The sequence below is a fragment of the Centruroides vittatus genome, unplaced genomic scaffold (assembly GCF_030686945.1).
Source record: "Centruroides vittatus isolate TY-2023 unplaced genomic scaffold, ASM3068694v2 scaffold_861, whole genome shotgun sequence".
In the NCBI taxonomy this organism is placed as follows: Eukaryota; Metazoa; Arthropoda; class Arachnida; order Scorpiones; family Buthidae; genus Centruroides; species Centruroides vittatus.
In genome coordinates this window covers 8,141,964-8,154,280 of record NW_027122718.1, presented here as the reverse complement: position 1 = coordinate 8,154,280, position 12,317 = coordinate 8,141,964, and the positions used below count along the sequence as shown (strand labels likewise).

The window sequence follows — 12,317 nt, the reverse complement described above, 5'->3', positions numbered from 1 at the left end:
ATATTTTCCGCTAGCGAAATTTAATATCAAATTAACTTTTAGCACTTAGTAACACTTTATATATATATATATATATATTTTATGAATAGGATCGATTTTAATGATTTATTAATGCACGCGAGCTCTGCGTACTTTATCGAATTTTTCTTTTTCTTTTATAATTAATGTAAATTATGGGTTACTTTATAATTGCGTTTTGAAATACTTTTACTTAGAATTAATTATAGTTTTTTTATAGTTCAATTATTTATTACACGAACATTTTATTAATTTATACAAAATTTAATTAAATTTTAATTCGTTTATACTTCTAGGTGTATAAATTAATACTTAAGAGGGTATAAAACACTGTTGTTTTTTCTTAACAGTGACATTCTATTTATTTATTTTTAACTTTAAATATATATATATATAATAATTCTCTGAAATATGATTCTTCTGTAATAAATGTTTATCTTAATCCCTATAATTTATTATTATTTTTTTGTATGCAATTTTTATATCCTTTATGGGAAGAAAAAAGTATAAATCAATGGAATAGTGGATTAAGAAAATTATGAAGTAAAGACTTCTTATTACAAATTTAATAAGCATTTAATCATTTAAATACTCCATGAATAATGTTAGAATTGCTCAATAAATGTCTAATCATTAATTAATGTTTTAAAAAGTTATATTCGAGTAGATAAAGATTTACAGATGTAGTAGCATCTAAAGGCAAATATATCCGAAAGTAAATATATAAGGCATATTGAAGGCGCTACCAAGTATCTTGTTACCGAGATATCGCTTATTTACCGAGGAAGATTGATCAGATATCGATGTCTGTTACATAACACTCGTTTTATGTAAACGTATCAATTATCAAGAAGTAACAGAACGTTATATGCTGTATTTAATTTTATGTGTTATAGATGGTACAGTACGTATTCTCGATATCTAATGACATTATCTCTATATGTATGTAGATGAGCCGTTTCCCTGGCAAAAAATAACAGCAAAGATTGAGATTATTAGATTCTTTCGTACTTCTAACCCTTCTATTATATTATAGTATTTCATTTATAATTACAAAGGTTATCTTACGTAAAAATTCTTTAAATTGTATACAGTAGAGGAATAAAGAATTTTTAAAAATTGTTAAATTGGTCCCTCGGTGTGGTAAGATAACCTTTGTAACGACTACTACTTAATACTTGTCTATTATTAATATTTGAAAAGTGATCCGTGTTAGACAGGTTGTGATGGCCCCGCATGTGATCGAAGTTGCTAACGTTAACGTCCGAAAGACTTCATATAAGATTTGTTTTAAATAAATAAATAAAAAATCTTGTAAACATGCTAGAATAATTGCTCTTATGTGATAATAAAGTGTTTATATTTTTTCAACAGATTGTATGAACTACATGGGAAGTCTGTTTATAGAAAAATTATTGGGCTGCAATTTGAAAATACTGTAGACCTATAAATTTCCACTGTCCTCCCTCTTCTGTCTGTCCTTCCTTGATCTCGAGAAAGGAGTTAGATGAAAATCCAATTATAGAAAGCTTAGAGCAGGAAGTCCATATTAACAATATATGAACTTCCGGTTTGGCCCGAAAGTCACGTTACTTCAATTCAAAATTTTCCCCTGAAAACAGTTATCAATAGAGTCGTGCCGATTATCTATCTAACAAGAAAAGTGTGATGTACAGGGCTACAAGAATTGAGAACATCGTGACGAAAAATTGCAGCCCACCATTGTGACGATGTCACAATAAATAATCGCTCGTTAGAATTAGTTTGGTTTATTTGGATACGGCAACGTGACACGTGAGGAGGGAAATGCATCGGGGAAGACTTTTATGTAAAGCTGGTCCCTATTTAGCTTTACTAACGTGAAGAAAATCCGGAAAAATGCATGTGACCAGCCCGTTGGCCATGCCCAAACCCACGACAAACTATTGGTGTTCGGTGGTTTTATCCATTCGACTACTGGAGGGCACTTAAGAAAGAATCGTTCAGAAATAAAAAATAAATAAATAATATATATATATTTATTTATAAATTTATTTATTTAAATAATATCCTTTTTTGTAAGAATTATATTTAGTTTATGATTTTGTTAAATTTTTTGCCAAAGATAGCGCTACGTGTAAATCAGAAAATTGTATGTAGATAGGAATTAATTGATTAAAAAAATTCAATAGACATTTTTGGGTGGGATATATGACATTACCTAAATTAGAAGTATGTAAACGTAACTGCCGAGTTTCGTAGCAATTGGTCAAACGGCCTAGGAATGTACAGCGAACAAATAAACAAACAAACATCCTCATTTATTTATATACATATAGAAGAAGATAAACTAGCAGCTAATCCTGGTGTTGCCCGGGCAAAAAAAATAAGTACAAAGATTAACTTTATTAGATTATTTCGTACTTCTAACCCTTCTATTATATCATAGTCTTTTATTTATACACGTATAACTACATATAAAGGTTATCCTATGTTAGAGTTTATCGCACCAGTGACCAATCTAACACTTTACGTAAGATAACCTTTGTACTTACATAAATCAAATACTAATATATGGTTTTCGTTTTAACATTTATTATAAGGTATTTGGTTATTTCAGCCTACCATTGTCATGTTTATCGCGATACTCGGACGGTACGAAATTGCACAATTTCGTACCAATTGAAAATACGATATCTTAAAAAATTAAGATTTGCCAACCAATCGAATTTCGCGAAAAATGAACCAAATATTTAAACTTGGCACCCTCGAAAACCACTTAAAACATATTTTGTACAGGCTGGTAACCTCGTATTATGTAATTTTCCTATTCGATTGCCACCATACCGGTGGTCCAATAGGAAGAAGGGGCTGATGCAGATGGAGATTGAAATTAATTCGACCAAAAATAGTTGTTGTTCTCCTCCCGGGAGAAAGGATGGTCAACGACTATTAATTAATACTGGTCTACTATTAATATTTGAAAAGTGATCCATGTTGGATACGTTGTGTTGGTCCTGCATGTTATCGAAGTTGGTAACGTTAACGTTATAAATGAGGGCGTATGTGTGTTTGTTTATTCGCTATGCACGCCTATGCCGTTCGACCAGTTGCCATAAAACTAGTCAGTTACTTTCAAATACTTCCAACTTAGATCATGTCGTACATAACCACTCCAAATTATTGTTTGAGTTTCTATATATCGATTAATTTCTGTCTACATTTCATAGCTGGCTTTACATGTAGCGCCATCTGTTGGAAAAATTTAAAATTAGTTAATTATATATAAATTTTTAAAAATATACATTATATTCATTAAATTACTGCGACAGGTAGCACACAGCACTTGCCTGCGTGTAGTAGTGTTTTACCCCTGTACATCATACTTTTCCTGTTAGAAATAGAGTCGTGCCGATTATTTATTTAACTCCGTTCCGGGGAAAATCTTTGAATTGAAATAACGTGACTTGCGGTACAAATCGGGAGGTTTATATAGTTAACCTGGCCCTCTCACGATTTGCATCCTCGACTTTCATCTATCTAACTCCGTTTTCGAGATTAATCAAGTGATATCTTTATATATACATATGCACACACAGGTTTCCCTTGATATATAGCACCCACTGACTATAAAAAGGGAGGGCACAAGCTATAAAAAAGGGCAACGTACTGTACGTACATTATATACAGTATGTATATATAAGTGTAGCCAGCCATGTCCTCCTCTCCTTAAAAGATTACAACCACCCAAATTTAAAGTTTCATGTATCAAAAGGGTAAAAATAATATCGCAGTTTCTTTCAATTAATACTGAATATGCTTAAAGGGAACATCGCCGAGAAAGATAAATGTTACCACACATTAGCATTGAATTAGCACAGTTGAACGGAACGAAACTTACGGTTAGATATGAGTGCATCACCTGATGCATTCATAATTTACGATAAAAGTATCATTGTAGAAACTGAAATCATAAAATCTGCCAACGAATTAGATCCTAACATAAAATTCGAATACAAATAAGAAAATAGAAATAATATTGATATATCTAAATAATTAATTCTAACATTGGATAATAGAATGAAAATCAAGACGTAACAAACAACATGTAATACGATAAAAACAATAAACTATATATCCAACCGTCCATTTCTGTATAGAGTTTTAGGCCGTACCAGCGTTAACAAGTCTCGAGATTTGCCCTAGATTTAGGGAATTTTATTTGCGTAGATTTTGGGAAATTTAGGGGAATTTTAAAAGGGATGTATCTCATACAATTTTTTGCGACTTCTATTAAAAAAAAAAAAGATAGGCAACATGTTGCTGGATTTTTTAAAGTCGCTTAAATAGACTAGATTCAAAATCATCCATAAACGTGATTTAGGTATAGACATATAAATTCTCTCTGGCGTCCGTCTACTGTGTGTCCTTTCGACTTTCATCTGATTTCTTTCTCGAAATTATGAAAGTAGATATGGAAAGCTTTAGGGAAGGAGGCCCCCCATTAACTATATATGAACTTCCGAAATCAGATTATTTCAATTCAAATATTTTCCCCTAAATGCTGGTCATTTATTTAATTTTATTGTTAACAGAAAAACTACGATGTACACGGACAAGACATTGTGACGTTGTCGCAATAAATAACTGCTTCTTACTTCTGTTATCCCTACGTGTATTGGCTTATTTTCCTCCCTTCTTATAATAATTAACGAAAACACGCAACTCTTCGCTTGCCCTTCGTTATTTCCAAACGAATGGCAACCCAGAACTCACCACGGGGAGGTGGCTGCGTCAGAGTTCCACCGAGAGTTGGAAAGAATGCAACTGCACACGTCATTAACACGACTTGTAGAGTATCATTCGTCCTAACTCACACTTCAAAAACATCAAATAAATGTAAATTGAATAGTACATTAAACTTATAGCCTACCTATATATAAACTAGTACATGCAATACTCTATTAACAATGAAAGTCAGTGACGATACCTTACCGTAATGAAACAAAAGCACGAATATTGCAAATGAAATATAACGTGCTTCGAACACTTTTCGGACCAGATTCGAAATACAATTAAACATGAATATTGTGTGAGGATTCGCTGCGATTATTGAGTATTATCGTTTTCTAAAAGGATAATAGTCAATAGTCATAGCGAATCCTCAATACCATTGCCCGAATATTCGGGAAAGTCAGAACAGCCTTCGACTCCCCTCGGTATCTTTGTTCTTGGACCTACGCGAAATTTTTTTAAAATAAGGGAAAGATTGCCGCCTTCACTCAAGAGTCTTTTCCGGAGACCATCGTTTACCTAAAAAAAAGTCAGAATTTTAACGAAAATTGTTTTAGAAATGTTCCAAATTTAAAAGGAGACACTTCCGAGCGAATCGACTTTCGCTTAACCATTCTTCGTCGTCTTTTCGCGATTCCGTATTTTCTCCTCCAACAAAACGGTGCCAACAATAGAATCATCCAACAATGCATTCTAACAATTGGTTACTTTCGAGAAATACGTGACACGCGTTACGTCATAACATTAATCGATTTGAATTATTTCACTTTAAAAAGTTAAAATTTTCTATTTTCTAATAAATAGAATTATAAAAATGAAATTTACAGATGTCAGGTGAATTCATTTATTCTAATGTTATCTTGTGTTTTGGAAAGTTCAAACAGAAATTCGTATTACACAACCATGGATTTTTTTCTTTTTTGACTTTTTTGGGTTCGGGGCTCTGAAAACGTGGAAATTTGCAAATAACTCGGAGGGTGAAATTTGACAAGATTCCAATACTTTCCCTTGTTATGTATACACGAAAGATCAGTGAAAATAAAATGCATTTTTAACCCACGAGTATTTTTCAGTTAATTTCCATAGATTTCCCTATTGATTGCATAATGATAGAGGCTTATACAAATGGTCTATTCTAATGCAATTTGTATAAGTGCAGTGCTTAAGGTGACACCTACCGCCGCAGAAGACCCGAGAACGAGTCCAGATGGGTTTAAACCCTAAGAATTTTTCGGGTGGTTGTCCGTTCGAATTTCTTGGAACCCACAAAGGCTTGGCTAAAAAAAGACCCTTTTAGTCTTCATAGGACTGAAAGAGTTAACTCTTTCCGTCCTGTGGGCACTAAGACATTCCCAGCCGTTAAAAGATTTTATTTAAAAATAACTTTTATATTATTAATCATAATAAATAAATTAAATTGTGTGTTATGAAATTTTATTATTACAAATTTCATATTATTATTATACAATGATAAAAAGCCTAATTTGGAAAGTAGGGATGAGTTTGTAAATGCTAATAACGAAAAAAAATCTTCATTAAGTCCGGTTCGCGCCGGCTGGCCACGTGGTGTTTTCCGAGTTTTCTCCACGTCTGTAACGCTGATAGGGGCCAGCTACCCTTAAAAGACCTCCCGGAAGGCATTATTCCCCGCTTATAAACAAAAATATATAACTACAGCACTAACCACGTCACATAACAATTCCGTCACACTTTACCAAGGGCCTCCATAGCCTAGTAGCTTTCGCCCAACGAGAAGAACAAGTTAAAGAAGTTTTTAAAATGTGTTAGATTGGTCACTCACCGTAATAAACCTTTACCTAAGATAACCTTGATAACCTTTGTAGTTATATAAATAAAATACTGTAATATAATATAAGGGTTAGAAGTACGAAATAATCTAATAATCCCAATCTTTGCTGCTGTTTTTTTTTTTCCAGGGCAACGTTCTAGTTCTAACATGGATTTTTTTCTGTCTTCGATCTGTGACACAACACATCTTTACTGTTTATATTATACTTAGAATTATCGTATAAATGTAAAAATTAAAAATTATTTGTTAAAAGTCAATTGATATATACAAGACAATGTATTATGCCAGTTAAGGGGTAGAGGGATTTCTTTCCCGAAATTTCACACAAATAAAAACACAAATGCCAATATTATACTTAATAAAAATACAAATGCCATATATTATACTTATTCAAATAAGTATAATATAATATAAAATGTTTTAAAGTTTTAAATATATATTTAAATTTATTTTTTGACATTTTAAATAATTTTTTTTAATTATAATGTAATGAAGTAATTAATGATTGATTCTAATCTATAAAACATTGATATTAAATTACTTCGGAGACCGTACGTACTACTCGTTCTTCCAAGTGGGAGTTTTTCATTACATCCAAAATGTCTAATCCACAAAACTTCTCTCAATTTATAAAAATATATTTCTTTTTAAACATTATTTTCTCTATTCTTTTAGGTGAGTACTCGTTCTTTGTTTTTTTCTTCTTTTTTAAATAATTTATTCGTATATTTTAATTAGAGCATTAACCTAAAAAAATATTCCAAAGTGCTTATATGTAAAAAGATAATTTGTTTTAAAGCTATTATAATTTTTCAAAATGTGATATAACAATTCTTAAATAATTGATTTAAAACAGTTATATTTCAATATTAAATATTATATTCAATATCAAATGTTAACAAGTGTTAATGGAGTTATAACATTCTTCTAAACACCAATCTTTGCTCATAATTTATTTAAAATAAAAAAAAAAACAGTGGTCTACATGATTCAAAAAAGAAGAATGTAGAATGAAACATTGAATAAGTGTGCTAATTTATGATGGGAATTTTCTTAAACAATAGAAAATACTGTATAACCTGTATCTGATAGTTTTAACGTTTCTTCGAAAGTATTTTCGTATACATTTTGTATCTCTTTCAGTGACAAAAACGGATGATGGAGGGCTTTCGAATATACAAAAGTTAAGGCAAGTTCTTTTGAGTAATTACGATAAAATGACTCGCCCCGTTCTTCATCACACAAACATCACTCACGTAGAAGTGACTCTCAGACCATTCTACATAAGCGAATTGGTAAAGACACTAGAAAATTTTTGTCTGTATAACTCGTATATTTACTCTATATTAAGTAATACTAAAAAGTTTAATACTATTATACTAAATCAATTTTGAATAACGAGATTGATTAAATTTTTTTAGAACGAAAGGAAACAAATTCTGGTTTTGGATGCGTGGATTTGGCTAGTAAATGATATTTATACTTTTTTTTTACATTATTATACTTAATTTAATATAATTTATTTTCTATATATTATTTATAATTACTTTATAAATGATTTTAAACATTATTTAATTAAGTTTATTAAATGAAATAGACTTGGAAAGATGAATTATTAACTTGGAAATCTGAAGAATATGGAGGAGTTGATTATATTCCACTCGGAGTTTCCGAAGTTTGGAAGCCCGATATAACTGTTTATAGTAGGTCAGTTTCGAAAATTTTAAATAAGTAACGGAAGACACGACATAATTACAGTTCATTTTTTATATATATTAAAAAAATTTTTGAAAATTTACTAGGGTTGTTTAAGAGAGGTTCTCTTTCCGCCATGTGGGCACTAAGAGAGCCTCTTTTAGCAAGCGCATTATGGGTTCATCCAGGCCCACAACGGAGCGGCAGGTGGTGAGGGACTGAACTTGACATATCCGGACGGACCACCACCCGAAAAATTTCGAGGGATTTCTCGACCCGTCCGGATTCCGAGCGATAGGTTGTCACCGCTCGGCCATCCGGCCACTGCAGAGGTATTAAAGTGACAATCCTATCGCGATACGACAAAATCGGGCAATGTCCTAGTTTATTTGAAGCGCAGTATGAATATTAATTTATTAAAAAAGTAGAAGTTTATTATAAACAACAAATATAGTAAATTTTTATCTCTCGAATGGTATAAACTTTCTATTACGAATGTATCAAATCAGTATTCAAGTGCCTTATTTTTTGTTGGCTATTTATACTATGAAGTTAAAACTATTATTTCCTGGAACACAATTTATAACATAGCTTATAGAAAATACAGTGGGATAGCTACTTTAACTACGCTTTCTATAGTACCAATTAATGTTCACACCGTAATATGGTTGCTGTCTATTGGTTCTTGTATGTGAACGTCTGTTTAATACAAAACAAGAACTAATTAATGTCAAAAAAAATTGAAAAAAGTCTACTTTTTTTTACAAAAAATTTAGACACATATATCGACTAACTCTTGCTATTGTTACATGAATTGCATTTTGTAATTTTATACGATTATATATTTTCATTATACTTCACTAATAACTCTTCCTGTAATTTCAGTTCTCCAACAATGAACGTAGATCCATTTGCAAACACAGATGTTATAGTAAATAATGATGGAACTGTAAAATGGTCTCCTCCGGCCACCATTCGAAATCTTTGCTTCCTAGATTATAGAGATTATCCGAGAGACGAACAGACTTGTAAAGTTATATTTGGATCGTGGTCTCAACACGGTTTCGCCATCAACATCACTCTCGGAGAAAAAATTGTAGATATGAAAAGTTTCAGAAACACCAATCCACATTGGGAATTAACTGATATAACGTCGTTTCAACACACTAAGTATTACAGCTGTTGTCCGGAACCTTACGTCACTCTCGAATACACGGTCAAACTTAAACGAAGACCAACCATTGAACAACAGTTGGAATGGGTATTGTCCGTCGCAATTGTTATTTTAACTCTCGCAGTATTTTGGCTTCCTCCCACTTCTGAAACTAAATTAACTATCGGCAGCATCAATATTCTTACGATAACTGGCCTCTTAATGTACTTGGCTTCTCAAACGAAATCTGTATCTTCTCTTCCTTACATAGGTAAGTTCATTCAGAAATAACGTATGTGAAGCAAAAGTTTTTAATTCATTATGTAGTAAAAAATCTCTTTGCAGCAACATTTCAATTGAAATATATTAGAGTTAAATAGAAAACTATACTATATTTTTAAAGCATCATAAATAACTTTTATAAGTATACTGTAATCTATATTATGATACATCTCTTTACAATAGTTTTACAAGACTTTTTATTCAGTATAGTCTATGTTTATCTCTGATGAAATCGTTAATAACGATCGCTCTACATAATTTTCGGTTAATGTTACCCTAGGTATACAAAATGGCGGCTCGTCTCTGACTCCGGCATACAGAAGCGAGGAAACAGTGGGGACGCGCGTTTTCTAAACCTAACCTATTCTAATAATTTAGTTGCTAATAATTATGGTAATTTATTAGAATAGGTTTAGAAAAACGTGCGTCCCCACTGTTTCCTCGCTTCTGTATGCTGCAGTCAGAGACGAGCCGCCATTTTGTATACCTAAGGTAACAATAACCTAATTTTCTAATTATTCTTATTTAGTCGACATTAATCTATATTTAACAAATATAATACTAATACATTTTAATTAAATGCAAATCTTGCCTTCTTCGTGGGTAGCTTGCAAGAAAGCAAAATTTCGCGAGCTTCTTGAATAATCAAGAAGCTCACGAATTATCATTTTAAAAATTAGTAGTTTAAACTAAATAAATAAAATTTCATTTATTAGCTATTGAAATATAACAACCAATTTCATTAGCTTGATTAATATAATTTTCTGTTACAGCTCGATTACTTAATTTTTCTCTGTATACTGTGACTTCGGCCATGATATTTGAAATCATCGTAATAAACATGGCATTAGTGTTTGGTCCTTGTTATCCACCCGAACAAATCTACGACTTTATATCAGGAACACTTGGACGTTTCCTTCTATTAGAAATAGCTCAGCCACCTTCGGATGATGGAAAAACTTCGTGCAGAAAACAATGGTTAACAGTAGCAACGATGGTAGATCGAGTTTTATTTTTCATTTATCTTATTGTTTTACTGGCTATACCGAAAACTGGCTAATTTATTATTTGATATAACTAATCTAGATTACGTTTAATTGTATTATTATTTTTTTTTTGTCGAAATGTTTTGTGAGAAATAAATTCAGAAATCAAATAATTTGCTGACTCGTAATTGAATTTTATACAATATTGTAAATTAGGTAAAATTTATTAGGTAGTCTCTATGGAGACCGGCGGAGCTTCTTACTACACCCGCATTTAAAGAAAAAGAAACCTTTCACTCACCGTTGACGTATTTCTAATTCCTTTTCTCCGATTTATTCGGTAAAAACGTGGTTCGGATGATTCTTTCGTGACTTCATTTTCCATCGTAGAAACTTTTTCCGCATTCTTAACACACGTCTACATTCTTCCTCTTAAGATTTTCGGATTTATTGGTACTTACTTTCGGGACTGAAGGTACAATATCTGGCACTTCCCAAACTAAAACACGTCCCCGTGACTGGATAAAACTTGCTCTTACGCTGAACAGACAGGTCAAACCTTTCTCCTAGTTTTTTTCCCTTTTGCTCATAATCTCGTCGATTTCGACCTTTCCGGGTCCATCCAATTTTCATTCCGATAAAATTACACTACGAAACAATCACGTGTCGTATGAAATCCGCCCAGTCAACAGCTGTTCGACTACTCACGCCCACAGCCAAACAGATGACGCTCAACTTACATTCTATGCAAATTACATGCCAATTAAACGAAAAAAATAGTTTCCCAAGAAATTTTCTCAAATTTACGTTTAAAAAGTCCTTCAATTTACGAACTGTTCATCTTGCATTTATGACATCTAAAAGAAACAGAAACACGATCCTTTCGTATGCAACCTGTAGGTTGCATACCGAAATTTATGGCAAATATACCACCTGATGAAATTCTCTTGTCAAAATTATATTCAAGATATTTCGATACTAAAAATTGAAAAAATCCCTTGAAGTACACTTTTTCCAAAAGAAAATTTGATTAGATTTACCTTAGGTAGCCAAAATGGCGGCTCGTCTCTAATTCCAGCAAACAGAAGAAGGAAACAGTGGGGACACACGTTCTAACCTAACCTATTCTAATAATTTGGTTGGTAATAATTATGATAATTTATTAGAATAGGTTAGGTTAGGTTAGAACGTGCGTCTCCACTGTTTCCCTTCTTCTGTTTGCTGGAATTAGAGACGAGCCGCCATTTTGGCTACCTAAGGTAAATCTAAACAAAAATTGTTGATGTTTTCCAAACTCCGCCATTACGACAAATTATCAAATCTAAACTTCGAAATACAATGATTCACACAACAATACATAACTTTTTGAACCTGAAAAATTAAATTACTCTTAACAAAGTTATAAAATGTTAGGAAATTAATATAGAACTGAAATGACGTTAGAAATCGTGTAAACAAAAGACAGCGATACCTAGATTAATTTTCAAAGCAGGCGTGTTGTCGAGATTCCGGAAGTGCCTCCATAAGGACAACCTAAGTAAACTCCTACCGTAAATTATAGAGACATTTCTTAGAGGTTAAATTGTAAGAAATACTTGTA

The 12,317-nt window shown here is 32.0% G+C and overlaps 1 protein-coding gene across 1 annotated transcript; it reads left to right on the top strand.

Moving 5' to 3' along the window:
- Positions 1–7,166: 7,166 nt before the first annotated feature.
- On the top strand, positions 7,167–10,798 carry LOC136990189 (acetylcholine receptor subunit alpha-like). The gene is made up of 6 exons (XM_067288556.1): positions 7,167–7,276; positions 7,745–7,896; positions 8,023–8,067; positions 8,199–8,308; positions 9,182–9,720; positions 10,505–10,798. Exons 1-6 carry the CDS (start codon positions 7,201–7,203, stop codon positions 10,789–10,791), a joined length of 1,209 nt encoding a protein of 402 aa, XP_067144657.1. The 5' UTR covers positions 7,167–7,200; the 3' UTR covers positions 10,792–10,798.
- Positions 10,799–12,317: the final 1,519 nt, after the last annotated feature.

What these genes read in the sequence shown, in the direction of transcription:
- LOC136990189 (XM_067288556.1), top strand. Translation starts at nt 7,201, where the DNA reads ATGTCTAATCCACAAAACTTCTCTCAATTTATAAAAATATATTTCTTT. An exon ending in CATTCTACATAAGCGAATTG is followed by an intron (nt 7,897 to 8,022) that starts GTAAAGACACTA and finishes AAATTTTTTTAG; the next exon opens with AACGAAAGGAAACAAATTCT. An exon ending in GATATAACTGTTTATAGTAG is followed by an intron (nt 8,309 to 9,181) that starts GTCAGTTTCGAA and finishes CTGTAATTTCAG; the next exon opens with TTCTCCAACAATGAACGTAG.